The following is a 20,587-nucleotide window of genomic DNA, read 5'->3' on the forward strand; positions in this document are numbered from 1 at the left end:
GGATACCACAATGAGTATGAAATTACACCATGCAATGAAATACCCCATGAAATACACACCCCTCATCCCTTGATTAATAATACTATGCCTTTATCATACTGTATTTGCCTTTGATTAATAACACTGTAACCCTTATTATGTTGTATTTAAATGTATTATTATATTATTTCACGTTTAAGAGCCGTACGACAACTTGGGCAGGGGAACGGCAGCATCTCTTCCGCAAATTTTCTTCAGTCACCCGAAAGCGCCAAGAGGGAGCGTACGTTGTGTCCGAGAGTCCCACATTGCACCACTAACATTCGTCATGGCTACCTCTAGTAATTTAGGATGCGGGCCACTGACGGTCAAATACCTCGTCTTCATCTTCAACTTCCTCTTCTTTGTGAGTGGTAAAGATTTATTTATGAACGTGTGTGTGTTTTACGTGTGTTCGTGTGTGCGTGATCGGCTTAGCGACAGTATGACGTCACGGATTTGCGTTTCTTTTCCTCGTTTTATTTTCTTGATAAAGTATTTGGATTTATTTTCCTCTTTCTTCTCTCTGCATCTTTATTATTTTTCGCATCCATTCGTTTCCATCTTTTCCATTTTCTTTTTTTCATCTTTATTCCACTTTTTCATTATTTTCCTCTTTTCATTCCTTTCTCCATTATTTTCTTGTTTTCCACGATTTTCTACTCTTTTTCCCTCTTTTACATTCTACTGCTATTCGTTTCTACTTAACTTTTCTGTAACATATTTAGGCCTTTTTTCCATTATTACTGTCCTATTATGTTCTTTTTGCAATGTGATTATCGATGTTTTTTCTGTGTGTGTGTGTGTGTGTGTGTGAGAGAGAGAGAGAGAGAGAGAGAGAGAGACGTTTGGGGGGTTGGGGGGGGCGCTTGCACTGAATCACGTGACATTTTGTACCATAACCATAATAAAAAAAAATATATAAATGAGTGTAAACAGCGTAAGATAGTAGTGATAAATAGTAGTAGTAGTAGTAGTAGTATTGATAGTCATTCAGGATACCACAATGAGTATGAAATTTCACCATGCAATGAAATACCCCATGAAATACACACCCCTCATCCCTCCCCATCCACTTCCCTTCCCTTCTCCCTTTCCCCTTCCCTTCACCCATTCCCTTCCTCCTTATACCCTAACACCCTTCCCATACCTCCCCCCATTCACCCTTGTCCCTTCCCTAATCCTCCTCTCCCCATGGTCAAGGATTTCTGCATCATCTGTTATGGCTACACACACACACACACTCAGGATGGAGTACACAAACGCTAAACAAAGAGAGACTGAGAATGTTAAGAATGATGGTGATAATAATAATGATGACACACACACACACACACACACACACACACAAGCTAGACTACACAAACATCAAAGAGAGATGGAGAATGATGATAATGATGACACACACACAAAATAGCTCGTTTTAATTACTTTGGTCATGTAATTATTGTAGTTATCAAGTGTAATTAACAGATGTATACCTGGGTTTAATTAGTACAGGTGTGTTGATTGGTGATTCCTAGATAAGTGTAAGCAGGTAGGTAGATAGTTACTGTTTGTTTTATTTTTCATTGGTTCTATTATAAGAAGTAAAGATGGAGGAGTATGTGGTGGTGGTTAGGTTAGCTTTATTTCATCTTTATTTATCTTTATTTATTTACCCTAACACCCTTCCCATACCTCCCCCCATTCACCCTTGTCCCTTCCCTAATCCTCCTCTCCCCATGGTCAAGGATTTCTGTATCATCTGTTATGGCTACACACACACACACACACACACACACTCAGGATGGAGTACACAAACGCTAAACAAAGAGAGACTGAGAATGTTAAGAATGATGATGATGATAATAATAATAATGATGACACACACACACACACACACAAGCTAGACTACACAAACATCAAAGAGAGATGGAGAATGATGATAATGATGACACACACACACAAAATAGCTCATGTTTTAATTACTTTGGTCATGTAATTATTGTAGTTATCAAGTGTAATTAACAGATGTATACCTGGGTTTAATTAGTACAGGTGTGTTGATTGGTGATTCCTAGATAGGTGTAAGCAGGTAGGTAGATAGTTACTGTTAGTTTTATTTTTCATTGGTTTTATTATAAGAAGTAAAGATGGAGGAGTATGTGGTGGTGGTTAGGTTAGCTTTATTTCATCTTTATTTATCTTTATTTATTTACTGTAGCTATCTATATTTATTTGTTCATTGGCATTCCTTATTGTCCTTTTTGTTTATTATTAAAGTTTAATTATTCTCTTTTGTGTATTATTAAGATGTAATTACTCTTGTTTATTAGTAAAGCTGGATTTATCCATCTCAAGAGCCACATATATATTTTCTGCTCATTTCTTTACATCCAATATATTATCATCATCATTTTGTTTATTATACGTTGAGTTTCTCTTATTTTCAAGGGCCATATATACCATTTTGCACAGTCGTGTATTATTATTATTATTATTATTATTATCTAGAGTTGAGGGTCATTGAGTGGTACAGTTTGATATGAGTGGATGTGGCGTTGATAAGTCTCTCTCTCTCTCTCTCACCTTTGTCAATATCCTTTATTCTCTCCTTTTTCTCTTTTTTCATTCCCTTCAATTAATCTTGCCTTTTATTACTCTCTCTCTCTCTCTCTCTCTCTCTCTCAATTTCAATCTTGCTCTTTTTATTCTCCTTTCTTCTCTCCTTCCTCTCTTTTTCATTCCCTTCAATTAATCTTGCCTTATATTTCTCTCTCTCTCTCTCTCTCTCTCTTGTTCTTTGTTTACTTCCGCCATGTGTAGGTCAACATACGCCGAGAGAGAATGTCGCATGTCATCATAATTCTGGGTTCGGCTCATCCCTTTCTGTCTGTCTGTAATCCTTGCCAGTCACTTTGTTGTGTTCCCGTGCGGATGACACACAAACACACATTATGCACGACTTGGGTCTCTCTCTCTCTCTCCTTCTCACTATCTGTCTATCTATCTATCTTTCACTTTTCTTTTGTCTTATTTCATTTAGTGTTCTTATTTTTTCCTTTTGAGGTTGGGTGGGCTGTCTCCCTGTTTCTCTATCTATCTATCCTTCTCTTTTTGTTTGACATCCTTATTTTCCTTTAAAGGTTGGATGGGCTATGAGTCTTTCTATCTATCAATCTATCTCTTTTTCATTATCTTCATTTACAATTATGGGGTTTGAAGAGCTATGAGTTTCTATCAATCTATCTAGCGCTGTCATTCTGTTTCTGTCTATATATCCATCTGCCTATCTCATCTCATCTCTTCCTCTTTTTATATAATGTTCTAATTTTTTTATGGAGTTGTATGGGCTAAGAATCTCACTATCTCTCCCTCTCTGTCTATATGTGGCTGTATCTATCTATCTATCTTGAGCTTGGTTATGCAGGGGACACGTTTAGTAAGGCAGCTCCCGTAATGGAGAGCAACACATTCCTGGCATACACAATCAGTCTCCACACCTTGCATGCCACACTCTCTACCATAGGGCCCTGACTGACTGACTAATGGGGCCCTGGCATCAGATGTGTGTTTTCTATTTTTAGTTTATTATCACAGTAACAAGCAACTCAAGGGCAAAAACAAACAAATGACTAAACAAAACAAAAAAAAGCCTGCTAATAAAATGAGTGGAGTTGCCAGAAGGGATGATTGTGTGTGTGTATAGTGATATTGTCAAGCTACATAGAGACAGGAGGAGTGTGTGTGTGTGTTAGGATCAATAGATACATAATCATTTGATCTAAAAAAGGATGCTGTTGTCAAGAGAGAGAGAGAGAGAGAGAGGGAGATCCCAATTTTATGAAGGCAAACAATTATTGAATCGGCAAAAATATAAATACAGTTTTCTACAACTCAACAATCACGGAAGTAATTAAAAGATACCAAGAGATGATAGTCCTAATCTGCTGCTATTTAGATCAATAGACTTAACCTGCATTTGAAGTCAAGATAAGATAAGGAAAGGATGTGGGTCATGTGAAGATGAACAAGAAGAAAGAGATGCACCTTATGTGACAGGCCGAATGACTGACTATGGAAAGAGAGACAGAAGTTGATATTCTCAGACCCTTCCACCCCTCACATCAACTGTTTCCAAAGGTCAAAAAGGAGATAATCAGGTTATCATGAGTGCTTCTTCGCATACATGGTACAGCAGAAGGGCCAGACTACCACTAGGGTCATAGAAGTACGTCTAGAAATGCCTAAGAATCCTATGGAAGCCTTGTCAAATGTGTGTGCTAAGGGACTAAACTGTTTGACCCCTTGGCTGCGGATTTCCTACAAGTAGACCTCACCAAGCTACAGGAATGGAACAAAAAGTGTCTGCTACAATTCAGTGAAGAAAAATGTAAACTCATGGACCTTGGGAGGGGATATCCAGCATACCAATACCACATGGGAAACACTCCACTATCCACCACAGAGGCAGAGAAAGACCTGGGACTATATGTTACCAAGCTACCAGTGAAGGCCAAATCCGTGCCAATCGCAGCAGATGGGTTAAGAATAAGGCTCAGTATTGAATGTGAATGATAAGTATTGCAAATGACATCTGCAAAAGTCAAGTTAAGATAAATAGTAGAAAGGTTCAGCGTCTTGCTTATATTCTGTTGGTGGAGAGAAAGAGAAAGGAGAGTGAGGCTGCACCCACAACTGACCTCTCTTCTCACCACTCCTTATGTTTGATTTTGCAAGTGCAGTGATTGGCAGTCTTTTTTTATTATTGTTTTGATTATTTATTTATTGCCCTGAGCTGTTACCATAAAAAAATAACAGGATAAAAAAGAGACAGCAGGATGAAGAGGGAGGAAGTGAGGTGAGGGGACTGATAAAAGAGAGGAAGGAAGAATAAAGAGGAAAACAGATTAACACAAGTACTGAGAAAGAAGAAATCATCACTTTACTACTTGAATAAGAGGGTGACTGACTGACTGACAGGACTTGGTTAGGAAGGGAAGGAAACTTGCGCAAGATGTGTGTGTGTGACTGAGTGTGCGTGTGTGTGTGTGCAAGCGTGTGTGAGAGTGTGTGTGTGTGTGTGTTAGAGGACATCATGTGACCGAGTGAACTTTGATAGAGAGAGGCAGATAAGGAGAGTGACTTAAAACTAATTATTTGTGTGCCTGAATAGTAGAAAATGGAACGGAGAGATTGGAGGAAAGGAATACAAATGAAAAATGACAAAAAAATAATGTGAATGACTTAGAAAACCTTAGAGAGAAACAGATAAAAAGATTGACTTAAAACATCATATGAGTGTTTAAATAGAAGAAAATGTAACTGAAAGAGATAGGAAGAAAGATAATACATAAGAAAAATGACCAAAATATAATATGAGTGAATTAGAGAGCATGTAGAGAGAGAGACAAGATAAAATGATTGACTTAAAACATCATACGAGTGTTTAAAATAGAAGAAAATTTAACTGAAAGAGAGACAGAAAGAAATACTATAGAAATCTGACTAATGTATAATGGGAATGAATTAGAGAACCTAGATAGAAAGAACATAAAGAAAAATAACAAAACTAATTATATACATGTTTATATAAAGAACATGTAACAGAGAGATAGAAAGAAAGGAATAGCTTTAAAAAATGATGTAACTAACTTATCATGTGGGTCCTTGAGTCACAGGACATCCTATGACAGATCAGACAGAGAAAGAGAGAGAGAGCAGATAAAAAGCATGACTCACCATACGTCAGTGCTTCAACAGTAGAGCATGTGACACAGAGCTTGGATACGGGGGGCACTGAGGAAAAAATACTAACTTGTGTGATAGTGTAAAAAGAAATCATGTGAGAGTTGAGATAAAGAAATGACTGACTTAACGTGTGACTGACTGACTGACTGATCGAATAAATGATGGACTGACTGACTTACTGACAGATTGAATAAATGATGGACTGACTGACTGAATGAATAGATTAATGAATGAATGATGGATTGACTGACTGACTGACTATAAGGAAATAAGACTCATGTCACCACCTTCTCTATTTTTGAGGCTTCCCATTTAACACACTTTTTCAGGACAGTGAGTTCGTGTGTGTGTGTGTGTGTTTGTTTGACCCCTTTGTGTGTGTGTGTGTGTGTGTGTGTGTGTGTGCATGTTTGACCCCTTTGTGTGTGTGTGACGTAAGATAGATAAAATTGAAGATTATTAAGGATATGAGGGAGTTAGAGATCAATTTAATGCAGATGTGAAAAATATAGTGAGTGTGTGTGTGTCTATGTAGGTGAGGAAGAAGCCTTAGTAATGTCCTCCCTGCACCTCCAAACCTCAATACCTTTAAAGAGAGAAAGAGGACGAGAAGAAGGAAGAAGAGGAGGAAGATTTTATATGCACTATTAACCTTTATGTATCTTTGGTTATTAGCATTCCACACACCTGCAAACCTTGATGATGATGATGATAGGAGGAGGAGGAGGAGGAAGAGGATGTGAAATTGTTTTGAGAAAGTGAGACCAAGAAAACAGGAAGGAAAACAAGAATAAAGGAACAATGAACAGAGAGAGAGAGAGAGAGAGAGAGAGAGAGAGAGAGAGAGAGATTATCAAGTCACATGACAGATAAAAGCTGAATTGAAGATGAAATGACAAGATATTCACGTGAGAGAGAGAGAGAGAGAGAGAGAGAGAGAGAGAGAGAGAACATTAATGGAAAAGAGGAATAATAAAAAAAAATATATATTTAAAAAAAAATTATACAAACAAAATAGACAATATATGAATAGACAATAACAGGAATAAATTAAAGGAAACAACAGGATGAGGAGGAAGGATGTGAGGTTAAAATGAAACTGATAAAGGAGAGGAAGGAAGAGAGAGAGAGATAGGAAGTAAAGGAAAGGAAGGGAAGGAAAATTAGTGATAACAGATGAACCTAAAAGAATTGGTGAGGAAGGAAAAGTTAGTAGGAAAAAATGAATAGATGATAGTTATGGTATTTATATTAGCTATTATTATTATTAGTTATAGTAGTAGTAGTATTGGTAATAGTGGTAGTAGCAGTAGTAGTTGTAATGATGAAAATGTTTGTTGATGTAATATTGAGAGAGAGAGAGAGAGAGAGAGACTGATGAAACCAATTAAATATGAAACTGACCTTATTTTTCCCTATGTCATTTCTAACTCTTGTTCTCTCACCCCCAATATGAAACTGACCTTATTTTCCCCTATGTCATTTCTAACTCTTGTTCTCTCACCCCCAATATGAAACTCACCTTATTTTCCCCTACGTCACTTCTAACCCTCGTTCCCTCATCCTCCAGATCTCCGGGCTGGTGTTGATGATCGTGGGCGGCATTGCACAGGGCTTCTTCTCCTCCAACATGATCTTCTTCCACGGACGCTACGAAACCCCGGCCATGGGCATTGTCATCCTCGGAGCCGTCATCCTCGTCATTTCCTTCTTCGGCTGCTGCGGTGCCAAGCGGGAGAACGTCTTCATGCTGCGAGTGGTGAGTGGTGTTGCTGGGCCTGTGTCTCCATTACTATGATTTTCTATTTTATCTCTCTTCACTCTCCTTCATCCAAGAAGCATCTCAAGGTCCACAGAATGTTCAAAGGGTCCACAGGTTAATTTGAATATCAGATAAATTATATAATAGTATTGTGTTATGTGAAGAAGCACTTGAATAGTTCTGTTAAACCATTGATAAATAGTTCAGTAACAATTTTAGTATATTCCAGCAAACAAACACCTTTTAAAATCTCGACTTGTGTAAGGGGGAAACCTTTTCATAATTGTGTTGCTCCCTGCTTAACCCGGTAGCTGCGGGGATCATGTTTCTTAAAGGCCCCTCTAAGCGAGAAAAATGAGAAAAAAATCATCACTCACGTAAACCATTTCATAATATATATATCAACGCATTTCTGATCAGTTTATGAATCACTATTTTTGGGGGGATTATATCGTGGCAAAAATTTGGCCTGTCTCTGCTGCACGGTAAAGCCACAAATTTGGCCCATCGCTGCTACCGGGCTAAATGAGGTAAGCAACAAGGGGGTCCATCTTGAGATATCACTTGCCTTGCATAAACCAACTACTTAAGTCTTCTGAGGCAACTTTTTAAACTAAAATTCTAAGATGTTTTGGCATTATGGTCAATTTTTTCACACATATACCCTGGAAAAGTGCAGAAACACCCACCATCAATCGCAATTTTCTCATTTTCTTGAGTGTGTTGCTTACCTTACTTCAGCAGGGAGCGACACAATTAAGGGTCCACCGCATGATTAGTTTTAAGGAAAGGGGCCCATTGCACCAGAAAATTTAAGAACCACTGCCTTATGCCAACTCTCACTCCCTGTTGACTCTCACTCTGGAACACACACCACCTGACTCACACTCATGCTGACACACACTCCAGAACACACACACCATCTGACTCACACCCTGGAACACACCCACCATCTGACTCACACCCTGGAACACACACACCATCTGACTCACACTCATGCTGACTCACCCTGTTACACCCCCACCATCTGACCCCCTCCCTCCCTCCCTCCCTCCCCAGTTTGCGGGCCTGATGGTGCTGGTGCTGCTGCTGGAGTTCGCTGTGGCCATCACGGTGGCGGTGCTGCGGCCCAACATTGAGGAGCTGGTCAAGAAGAACATGAACGAGTCAATGCAGCATTACGGCGACCCCAAGGACCTGGTGACCATATCCTGGGATGACCTCCAGCGCAAGGTGAGTAGCGGGGGGTCATGTATTTATTTATTTTTATTTTATTTTGTTTATTTATTTTATTTTATTTATTTATTTATTTATTTATTTATTTATTTATTTTTTTACATATTCTCAGGCGCTCTCAGCTCCCACAACACTATTATTCCTTTTCTTTTTTCTCTTTTTCTCTTTGCTTTTTCTTTTACTTTTTCACATTTTTTCTTTTTTCCTCTTTTCATTTTCTTTTCTGTCTTTTACATTTTTTTCTTTTACTTTCTTTTTTTGAGGCCCAGGGGAAAGATAATCATGTAACACACTGCTCTTGGTAAAAGGAGGCAGGGCTATCATTATTATTGTTATTATTAGGTATTATTATTATTATTATTATTATTATTGTTATTATTGTTATTATCATCTAAACCCTCCCTTCCCCCTCTCCCCCCTATAGCACCACTGCTGTGGCACCGTCAACTACACTGACTGGCGCACCACTGCCTACGGGTCCAACTCTAGTGTGGAGGGGGTGCCAGACTCCTGCTGCAAGGCCCCAGTGATTGAAGGGTGCGGTCACGACATCTGGGAGGAAGCCACCCCCCCCTCACAGATCTACATGACCCCCTGCTACAAAGCCATCACTGAGTCTGCCCGTGCCAACACAGGGGCCATCATCGGGGGCATAATCGGCTTGGCTCTCCTGCAGGTGTGTTGTGGGGAGGTGTGATACGGTGTGTTAACCCTTAGCAGTGGAACTATATAGACAGTCCAAAATTCAGTCAGTCAGTTTTGTATGGCAGATTAATTGGTTAGTGAGTTAGTTGATTATTTGGTTACTTGGTTGATTAGTTATTGTTAAGTTAGGTGATTGATTGGTTAGTTAGCAAGCAAATAAGTAAAAAAGATTAAAAGGAAATAAAGTTTAAAGAAAGTAGGGAAAATAAATGACAGGGTAGGAGCAGCTTAACAACAACAACGCTAACATCCTTTCATCCGTTTCCAGATGGTCGGTGTCTGGATGTCCTGCTGCCTCATCCGGGCCGTCAAGGAGCGATACGAGATCCTGTAGGAAGCTTACCCCTTCTCCTCTCTCACCCCACACACACCTGTACCCCTCCCTTCACCCCCCATCCCTCTCCTCTTCACCCCTTGGGCCTAGCACCCTCATAGTCACGTTTATGAGTTTGTTTAGGCTGTGATGGGGTGGTGTGAGGTAGGGTACTGTCCCCCCTACTCTTCCTCTTTATTTTCCAAGTATGTGTGTGTTCCCTTCACCCCCTTCCTCCTTTCCCTTCCTCTTTATTTGCAAGTTTCTATCCCCTTTTGCCTCTCTCTCTCTCTCTCTCTCCCTTTTTATCTGCAACTGTGGATGTCCCTTTTCTCTCTCCTATTCACAAGTGTGTATTTCGACCTTCATACCCTGTTTTTTCCTCTTCCTCTTTATTTGCAAGAGTGTGTGTGGGTACCCTTTCATCCCTCTCCTCTCTTTCACCCTCTTTATTCACAAGTTTGAGTGTGTGTGTGTGTATGTCATCCTTTCCTCTCCTGCCCCCCAAGACACTCCTATTTGAACTATCCCTAAAAATCCTTCCCTTACCCCCTCCAAAGCATGCAGTCCACGGGTCGAATTCTCAAACACTCTGCACCCAAGCTTACCTATTTCGACAAGGCTTTCGGGGGAGTGTCGGGCATTTCCAGGGGTAGTTTCATGACCCTGGTGGTAGTTCGACCCTTCCTCTGTACCGTGAGCTTGAAAAACCACTCACTACAATCTACTTCATCTACTTTTCAGCCTCTAGAAATAGTTGATGTTAGGCAGAAGTGTGTGCGAATACCGACCAATATTTCTCCCATGTATGTAACTTTAAGCTTCTGTGCACCTACTTACGCATTCAAGACTGCAGCTAAATACTTTCTTTGCCTCATCTCTAACTTACTCTCTTCCCCGCAAAAATCTAAATGTTTGTAGCGAGAGTAAAAAGATCAAAATTGTATCCGGCCATTGTAATTTTTCTCTTTCATCTCTCGATTTTATTTTTCTGTTAGCATTTGCATAGAAGGGTTTATGATACTGCCACTTTGTTATTCTTGTTATTTTTTTTGTCTGTCATTTCCTCTGTTTATTTTTTCTCTGTCATTCGTATTTGCCAAGGAAACGTTTATACTGTTACCATATTCTGTTTTATTATCATTCATTTTTTTCTTGTTTTCTATCCACATCAGCAAAAAAAAAGGTTATAATTCCACTCTTTTTTTTAATCTCCTACCACTTTCTTTATTTTTCTACCACTAGTATTGTCAAAAGAAAGGATAATATTGTCACTTATTTTATCTGTTACCACTTTCTGTTTTTTTCTATCAGTAAATGGAAAGAAAAGTTTATAATATTGCCACTTCTATTGTTTGTTTCATCTATTACCACTTTCTTTTATTTTTCTCTATCCTAATATTGCCTCTTGTATTTTTCATAGCAACTTTTTTATTTATTTTTTCTTTCAATATCGGCAAAGAAAGGTTGATATTATTACTCACTTGCTTACTTTCCATTGTTAACCTTCTTTTGTTTAGTTATCATTGTTATTTTTCCTCTTAAAGAAACATTAAAATCTTCCCAGGACTTTGATTTCAGATTAACTCTTCAAAATGTTCCTAATACCACTTTTTTCCATCAATATTGGCAAAGAAAGGTTGATATTATTACCCACTTGCTTACTTTCCATTGTTAACCTTTTTTTGTTTTGTTATCATTGTTATTTTTCCTCTTAAAGAAACATTAAAATCTTCCCAGGACTTTGATTTCAGATTAACTCTTCAAAACGTTCCTAATACCACTTTTTTTCCATTAATATTGGCAAAGAAAGGTTGATATTATTACCCACTTGCTTACTTTCCATAGTTAACCTTCTTTTGTTTAGTTGTCATTGTTATTTTTCCTCTTAAAGAAACATTAAAATCTTCCCAGAACTTTGATTTCAGATTAACTCTTCAAAACGTTCCTAATACCACTTTTTTCCACCAATATTGGCAAAGAAAGGTTGATATTATTACCCACTTGCTTGCTTTCCATAGTTAACCTTCTTTTGTTTAGTTATCATTGTTAGTGTTCCTCTTAAAGCAACATTAAAATCTTCCCAGGACTTTGATTTCAGAATAACTCTTCAAAACGTTCCTAATATTTTCTCGTCTTTTTCCAACATTAACGAAGGGGAAACAAAAGACAAATTCCCAACGTGGTGTAAAGTTATCGTAGTTCACTTAACTTTACCATCACCATGTATCATTACTATTATCATAACTATCATTATTATTAAGACAGCACTCGGGCCTGATGTTTGTATGTATCCCTGAAGGCCCAGTGCATCTATCAGTATCCACATGATATAAAAATACACTTATGCTTTAGTATTAGAAGTAGGACAAGGGCGAAATGGGCTTAGGTTATATTTTGCTATTGGTGGGTTCCTTGGTAGTAGGGTAAGGGCTGGAAAGGGTAAGGGTTATTTTTTCACAATTATTGGGGTGTTGCAAGTCCCTAAAAGCTGTAGTAAGGGTTATGTTTTCCCATTGCTGTGACTCCTTGGTATTAGAGTAAGGGCTTGAAGGGCTAAGGGTTATTTTTCCACTATTGGCAGGGTGTTTGAAGTCCTTAAAGGCTGTAGTAAGAGTGAGATGGACTAAGGGTTATGTTTTCCCATTGGCGGATTCCTTGGTACTAGTGATAGAGTAAGGGCAAGAAAGGCTAAGGGTATTTTTCCTCTATTGGCAGGGTGTTTGAAGTCCCTAAAGGCTGTAATAAGGGTATGGACCATGGGTTATGTTTTCCCACAGGTGTTACTCCTTAATATTAGGTTAAGGGCGAGAAAGGCTAAGGGTATTTTTCCTCTATTGGCAGGGTGTTTGAAGTCCCTAAAGGCTGTAATAAGGGTACGGACTAAAGGTTATGTTTCCCAATTGATATAAGATCCAGTAAGGGTTATTTTTTACTAGTGTTGGGAGTCCATTCAAAGGCTGTATTAGTGATGTAAGGGCGTGCATAATAGGGTTGGGCCTTAGTTATGGAGTGGAATTAATATACTGAGGTGAGGAATGAGGTTTTTCTTTTCTTGTTTTGGAGTATTAAAGGAAGCAGTTCAAGGGCATAACGGAAATGAAAGTAGCAAGATAAGGCCACTATTGCTTGCTGGATTGAAGGGAGTTGAATAAACAGGCATTTTTGTAAGCTTTGGTGTTTTCTCCCTTTGTTTGTATTAGTAGTATATATCTTATTATTATTATTATTTATTGTTATTATTATTATGTATGTTTTTATTTCCTCTTTTTCACAATTTTCAGCATTCATATCTGACTTTTGGATTGCACTGATTTTCTTTTCATTTTTCATTTTTCCTCTTTATTTCTTTGTTTATTTTATTTATTTATTTGCATGCAGTGAGTTTGTTGGCCAAATATATGAAGAATAGAATGCAAACAACAAGACCAGTGCCATATGATGTGATTTGTATTATTATTATTATTATTATTATTATTATTATTATTATTATCATAGGGACTGAATTATATTAGCTGAAGGGGAAGGTGGAGGAAGACAGAATTTCAGTATTGGTTTATATATCAGCTGGAGCAGAAGAAAAGAGGAGGACGAGGAAAAAGAGAAAGAAGGAATTATCAGCAACACATATAATAAGGGAGGCAAGGTGAATGAAAAAAAAGTTATCCGTTACATGCAGGAAGGGATAACAGGCGGTAATTATCACTCATTTAGTATCTTAAACAGACATATATAAAAATAGGGAATGAAGACAGGCCTGTGATTCTGGTAGACTTTTTTTGGGGGGGTGGGGGGGCTAGAGGGCATAGTAGGTTCATGAGGTGGAGGGTGGGGTGAGCGAGGCAAGTATGTGTAATTTGGGGATTTCTTTTAAAATACGCACTTAGAGGAGCATTTTGAGGCCAGTATAGAAAACCTTGTGGGGCCTATAGCTAGCCTTCCTAACCCCCCTGAAAGAGGCTGATTGAAGTGCTACCGGAGTAAAAGGAATAGAGGAGGAAGATGAGTGAGTTTGAAGATCCTAATACTAAGTTAAGCACATGACCTTTCTCTGGCCGTCTTGTTATCATCATCATCAGCAACAGCACCTCCTAGCCTTAGATATGTTGACCAATTTGTATGCACCTTCGCGATTGCTGGTGTGAGAAGGAAAAAATAAATAAAAAGTGAATGAACTGAGGTAACGAAAATGATAACATGTATTTATTTTGCTTGTTTCTCCAAAGTGCCATAAAAAAAAAAATGGATCTGAAAAAGTTAGTGCCAAGAGATTAATACTTTTCTTTTTGACATTAATTTTTATGCTTTTTTTTTTTTTTTTTCCCCCCCTAGAAGTCTGTACACGTTGGTCAATGTACTTCACTAGATAATATATAGCACTCCCTCCCCCCCCAACACCAACACCACCACCGACACCTCCTACCACCACCACTTCACGGCACTTGTCATGTCATGGTAGTGAGTGCCAAAGTATCGATTTCTTTGTTTATTAGGTTATTCTCTCTCTCTCTCTCTCTCTCTCTCTCTCTCTCTCTCTCTCTCGTCATCCTCCAGCTGTTTTGAGTTCACTGTAAAAAAGGACAGTCGACAAAAAATAAACTATGTATCAAAAATAGAATATGAAAATAAAAAAAATAATTGAGAAAACCCTTGATATAATAAACAGTATGAAGTGGATGGGGATTTATTTTATTTTTCTATATAATAATTCACACCGGAGGAGAGCCGAAAATACAAATAAATAAATAAAGAAATAATTGAATGGTAGTTATGGAGAATCAGCACTTGGAGGAATGACTAATTTACTTTTCATTTATTTATTTATTTTTTTATATTATTATTATTTTTTTGGTGATACGTTATGATGTCGCTGGTCATCATATTTGTCTGTCTTATCCTTATCATTATTATCCTTACTACTCATACTCTTGATATTACTGCCCATATTATGTGTATCTACAACTACCACCACTACTACTATTACTACTACAACTACTTTCACCAGCACTACTACTCCCCATACTCTTGATAGTAATGTCCATGTATATTATCGGTGTGTATTACCATCACTGTTTCTTCAGGTCGGGAGTGATAGGCGTTCATATATACAAATGTTACCCTCACTAATATCACATGACATAACTCTACAAAATTTTACCTATAGTGAAACCAAATTGTCGAGTCCATTTTTCCGTTGGCTCCCTGGTTCCATTTCTCCCCTCTGCTCTGCCACACAGTCCCAAGACCAATTTTTTCCTCATATGTTACCTATAGCTTACATATGAGAGGAAGAGACAGGTGTTGGGAGTGTGTGGCAGAGCAGAGGGGAGGCAAGGACCTGCGGAAGACTACGCCAGACTGGCCTCAACATATTTGGAAGACTGTATGTACTGTTATTATTATTTCTTCAAGTCAGGAGTGATGGCCATTCATATATACAAACTTCAAAATTTTATCCATATACTCCTCTATGTACTCCTGTTATTATTATTTCTTCAAGTCAGGAGTGATGGCCATTCATATATACAAACTTCAAAATTTTATCCATATACTCCTCTATGTACTCCTGTTATTATTATTTCTTCAAGTCAGGAGTGATGGCCATTCATATTTACAAACTTCAAAATTTTATCCATATACTCCTCTATGTACTCCTGTTATTATTATTTCTTCAAGTCAGGAGTGATGGCCATTCATATATACAAACTTCAAAATTTTATCCATATACTCCTCTATGTACTCCTGTTATTATTATTTCTTCAAGTCAGGAAGGATAGCCATTCGGATTCAGAAACGTTACTATTACAATTACCACAGTGCAGAACTACCGGTATACAAAATTTCCTGTTATCGGCACTCCTTAAGATCCTATACTCTATTCAGCTTGAGGTGAGAACGTGTCAGAAAAGAAGCATCACTCGTTACTCTCCTGCCTGACTTTACCTGAATCTGTGGGACTGGCTGGTAGGGGAGAGGGGAGGTGCGGCACACTACCCTGAACAGTTACTTGATTTAGGGATGAGCAGGGAGTAGGCAGCTCATTGGAATAGCTGTCAATCAATCACTAGTGGACCTTTTTATTATCATTTTATTTTTTGTTCTAACTGACTTTTTTTTTTTTTCTTAGTGGGTTTTTTATTTTCCAGTGGGCTCTTTTTTCTCACTTTTTTTTTTGCCCTTGAACCACTTCCTTTTTTTTCTAACAGACCTTTTTTTTCTTAGTGGGCTTTACTTTCCAGCGATCTTCTTTTCCTCACTTATTTTTACCTTTGAACTACTTGCTCTTTTTCTAGCGGACTTTTTTTTCCAGTGGGCTTTTTTTCCTCATTTATTTTTCCCCTTGAACTACTTCCTTAACTGTAAAGAAACAAAACAGAACAAAGCAGCTTTGCCCTACCTCCATCACCTATAGGGAGGAGCTTCTGAAGTGACGCGTTCTCACCTTAGACTGAATAGGCCATGTAATATTTCTTCGAGGCAGGAGTGACAGCCATGCCATACAGTCCGTCATCAGTGCCAGCATCCACACCCAACCAGGCTTCAGCAATATACAGTAACCAGTCTATCATTCAATATGTACACCTTGCTATCACCCAAGTACACCTAGGCCATATTAATTGTTACTATTGTTATCGACCCATAGGTACTAATTAAAGGTGAAGCTGAAGTTTAAGAGTAAGATCAACATTGCCAGATTGTCGTACTCAGCCCACCTTTATTTGCCAATTTCCGACCCCAAAATTGTCGCTTCCACTCCAAAAACTAGCTCCATATATAGTTATCGTTAAAATGGTTAATTACTTGCCAATTTCCGACCCCTAAACTGTCATTTCCACCCCGAAAACTGGCTTCATATATAGTTATCGTTAAAATGGTTACTGACTGGTGTTTCTTGGCAATAGTTATGGGTCAGAAACTGGTTAATACGAGGCTCTGAGTACAATAATTTGGCAATGGTGATTAAGATGCATATATACACCTCCATTTAGGTAGTTCTTACACCTGAGAATTATAAGGAATCTGCATATCTTAGTGTAGCATAAGTATAAGCAGTGAAAAGTGTGTTTCTCTGTTCTATTTACTGCGCGTACGTGACTCGAAGGAAGTAATATTTTAATCAACCTGTAATATTCTTAAATCTTGTCTTGTATCTAAGGGAAGTTTGCATATGATTCTGCAGACTCTTTGCTGTAATTGTGAAGTTACGGTTAATATTCTTGAATTTCCGAAGTTTGAGCAGCCCAGATGATATAATTTTCTATGGCTAAAACACTATAAATGATTTCTATTGATGAAGGTTTGTGTAGTGGATTAGTGTCGTTCTGTCATTTCTTAGCTCCTGGAAGAAACCTATTATTTTTGTATGACTTTCTATTGCACTCCCAAAACTTTGACCATTGTATAAACTTGATAAATACCTTCAGAAAAAAAGCTTGTCATTGTGATGTTAAAAGAAGAAAAAGAAGAAACTAGTCATTAGGATGTTGAACGAAGAAAAAAGAAGCTTGTTATTTGGATGTTAATAGAAGAAAAAAAATTATTAGAATGTTAAAAGAAGAAAAATAAGCTTGTCATTATGATGCTAAAAGAAGAAAAAAGAAGCTTATCATTAGGACATTAAACAAAGAAGAAAAATAAGCTTGTCATTATGATGCTAAAAGAAGAAAAAAGAAGCTTATCATTAGGACATTAAACAAAGAAGAAAAATAAGCTTGTCATTATGATGCTAAAAGAAGAAAAAAGAAGCTTATCATTAGGACATTAAACAAAGAAGAAAAAGAAGCTTGTCATTATGATGCTAAAAGAAGAAAAAAGAAGCTTATCATTAGGACATTAAACAAAGAAGGAAAATAAGCTTGTCATTATGATGTTAAGAGAAGGAAAAAGAAGCTTGTCATTATGATGTTAAAAGAAGAAAAAAGAAGCTTATCATTAGGACATTAAACAAAGAAGGAAAATAAGCTTGTCATTATGATGTTAAGAGAAGGAAAAAGAAGCTTATCATTAGGACATTAAACAAAGAAAAAAAAGAAGCTTATCATTATGATGCTAAAAGAAGAAAAAAGAAGCTTATCATTAGGACATTAAACAAAGAAGAAAAATAAGCTTATCATTAGGACATTAAACAAAGAAGAAAAGGAAGCTTATCATTAGGACATTAAACAAAGAAGAAAAAGCTTCTCATTTTAACCGAGTCTCGCTTACGCTATCACTGAGCAAACTCAACATATAGTAGACAGCTTATGTAACAGCACCTCATTGTTTTATACCCCCCAAAAATATAATTGTTGCAGAAAGTTGAAAGTTGAAATAATACTTAAAGGTTTAAAGGATTATTTTTTTATGAGCCCCACACACCCCGATGGCAGAGTTTATCAGAGGAACTCCACTAACTGTCAGTCTTGTGGTTCATTTTGCCACTCGATAGAAGCTTCACCCGGTAGACCTCCTGTTGATTAGTGGGTGCCTTGGCCAGTCTGTACGCATGTCTCCAATTTGTACTCGGGATAGGAATGAACTGCAGGAAGATTGACATGAGGTAGAGAAGTGAAGTAACCAAAACAGACATTGATTTTTCAGACTATATGTGAAGTCTAATTTCTCTACTCTTCTGTAATCTCATGTACTCTTTCTCCTTTCTTTTTGCTTCTCGGGATAGGAATGAAGCACAGGAAGATTGACATGAGGTAGAGAAGTGAAGTAACCAAAACAGACATTGATTTTTCAGACTATATGTGAAGTCTAATTTCTCTACTCTTCTGTATTCTCATGTACTCTTTCTCCTTCTTGCTCTTTGCTTCTCGGGATAGGAATGAAGCACGGGAAGATTACATGAGGTAGAAAAGTGAAGTAACCAAAACAGACATTAATTTTCCAGACTATATGTGAAGTCTAATTTCTCTACTCTTCTGTAATCTCATGTACTCTTTCTCCTTCTTGCTCTTTGCTTCTCGGGATAGGAATGAAGCACAGGAAGATTGACATGAGGTAGAGAAGTGAAGTAACCAAAACAGACATTGATTTTTCAGACTATATATAACTTTAATTTCTGTATTCTTTTGTATTCTTATGTACTCTTTCTCCTTCTTGCTCTTTGCTTCTCGGGATAGGAATGAAGCACAGGAAGATTGACATGAGGTAGTGAAGTGAAATAACCAAAACAGACATTGATTTTTCAGACTATAAGTGAACTCTAATTTTTCTCTTCTTATATATTATCTGTACTCTTTCTCCTTTCTTTTTCTTCCTAATTAATTTATAGATTTTTTTACAATATTTGAACTGTAATTTCTATAATCTTTACATCCTTTCATCCTTTTTCTCCTCCTCTCTCTCTCTCCACTTTCATTTTTCAGACATTATTTGAACTATAATAATAATAATCTGTATTCTCTCATCCTCTTTCTCCTTCTCTCTCTCCACATTAATTCTTCAGACTTTATATGAACTGTAATATCAATAATCTTATATATTCTCTTGTCTACTTTCTCCTTTTCTCTCCACTCTCCTTCTCAGCATCTCAGGTGTTTGGGAACTTTTGAAGAGGTGGATTATAGTGTCTGCACCCCTCCCTCTCTACTTGCTTTACCTCCTATAATCATGATAATAATCCCTCATCTCAGTTATCTACCTAAGCCTTATTTGTGTGTGAGTACGAATTGGACGGCTGAGTACAGATAGGTGGAAGTCCCCAAAACCAACCTCACAGTCAGCTTTTACTCTGAACAGTATTGAGGGGACATGTGTGGTACTCTCACCATACTATTACTGTTGTGTGTATGAGGCTTGTCTTGTCTCTCATCCTCTCACAGTGTCTGCTGATCTGTGCCAATACTCTCATTATGTGTGTGTTGTTATCAGTACTGCACTTAGCTCTTCCCGGCTCAATAAACATGCCACAGTCCCTTGCTATGTTTTCTTAAGCCCCGAAGTATTGATAGGTTAGGTATGCAGGGATGTGGTCCTTCTTTTTTACAGTGGCAAACAAGAGAGAGACAGATATAGAGGGACAAAACAGAGACACACAGACATTGAAAAACAAACACAGACATTAAAAAATATGTAGAAAAACAGACACTCAGAAAAAAGATATAGCAAGACACAGACATAGAAGAAGATAGAAATGAAGCAGCTCAAGGATGAGTAATGAAATGTGGGGAGCAGTTACCTTAGAGTTTTATGTGTATGGGATGGATAGGTTAGGGGGGGATGTGGTCTGATAGTGAAATGTGGGGAGCAGTTACCTAAGAGTTTTATGGGTATGGGATGGGTAGGTTAAGTAAGGAAGGAGAAAAATTAGTAGAGAAATGTGGGTGCAGGAGTAGAAAAGAGAGTATATGATTGTCAAGAGTGGAGGAGACTCGTAACCCGTTCAACCATGTAACATTAAGGAAAAAGAAGAAAATAGAGAGTGGAATGATTTATATATTTACTGGATGGGCAGATTAGGTAAGGGGGGGGAGATGCGGTCTGATAATGAAATGTGGGAAGCAGTTACCTAAGAGTTTGGTCTCCCTACAAGAAGAAGGACATCTGCACAGTTGAAAATGTTTTGAGGAGAGCCTCTAAGTTGGTACCAGGGATGAAAAATCTTTCATATGAAGATCGTCTGAAACAGCTAGATATGCCAACAATGGCATACAGACGAGCAAGGGGGGATATGATTGAGGTATATAAAATCCTCAATGGAAAATATGATGAGGAGGTAACCATACATTTGGAGAGGCACACAGGACCAACACGAGGAAACAACTTGAAACTTAGTAAGACTAGATCTAGGACTCAGAAGAGGCAAATGTTTTTCAGCTGCAGAGTTGTGG

At 37.8% G+C, this 20,587-nt stretch overlaps 1 protein-coding gene and 1 long non-coding RNA gene across 6 annotated transcripts; both read left to right on the forward strand.

Moving 5' to 3' along the window:
• The first annotated feature begins 217 nt into the window (after positions 1-217).
• On the forward strand, positions 218-14,444 carry LOC127000873 (CD63 antigen-like). Of its 5 annotated transcripts, none has more exons than XR_007754601.1 (6): positions 218-385; positions 7,322-7,510; positions 8,573-8,746; positions 9,174-9,425; positions 9,723-11,406; positions 11,581-14,444. XR_007754601.1 is itself a non-coding variant. In XM_050864980.1 (5 exons), exons 1-5 carry the CDS (start codon positions 308-310, stop codon positions 9,786-9,788), a joined length of 759 nt encoding a protein of 252 aa, XP_050720937.1. In that variant the 5' UTR covers positions 218-307; the 3' UTR covers positions 9,789-14,444. The 5 variants fall into 5 exon arrangements, 1 of the variants encoding a protein (XP_050720937.1); XR_007754603.1 differs by having other exon boundaries at positions 11,754-14,444; XR_007754600.1 differs by having other exon boundaries at positions 9,723-11,233; positions 11,407-14,444.
• Positions 14,445-14,512: 68 nt separating this feature from the next.
• On the forward strand, positions 14,513-19,672 carry LOC127000874 (uncharacterized). The gene is made up of 2 exons (XR_007754604.1): positions 14,513-18,755; positions 18,906-19,672. It is a non-coding gene; the product is annotated as an uncharacterized LOC127000874 (long non-coding RNA).
• Positions 19,673-20,587: the final 915 nt, after the last annotated feature.

The sequence above is a fragment of the Eriocheir sinensis genome, chromosome 19 (genome assembly GCF_024679095.1).
Source record: "Eriocheir sinensis breed Jianghai 21 chromosome 19, ASM2467909v1, whole genome shotgun sequence".
NCBI classification, from domain to species: domain Eukaryota; kingdom Metazoa; phylum Arthropoda; class Malacostraca; order Decapoda; family Varunidae; genus Eriocheir; species Eriocheir sinensis.

What these genes read in the sequence shown, in the direction of transcription:
- LOC127000873 (XM_050864980.1), top strand. Translation starts at nt 308, where the DNA reads ATGGCTACCTCTAGTAATTTAGGATGCGGGCCACTGACGGTCAAATAC. An exon ending in ACGTCTTCATGCTGCGAGTG is followed by an intron (nt 7,511 to 8,572) that starts GTGAGTGGTGTT and finishes CTCCCTCCCCAG; the next exon opens with TTTGCGGGCCTGATGGTGCT. An exon ending in GGGATGACCTCCAGCGCAAG is followed by an intron (nt 8,747 to 9,173) that starts GTGAGTAGCGGG and finishes TCCCCCCTATAG; the next exon opens with CACCACTGCTGTGGCACCGT.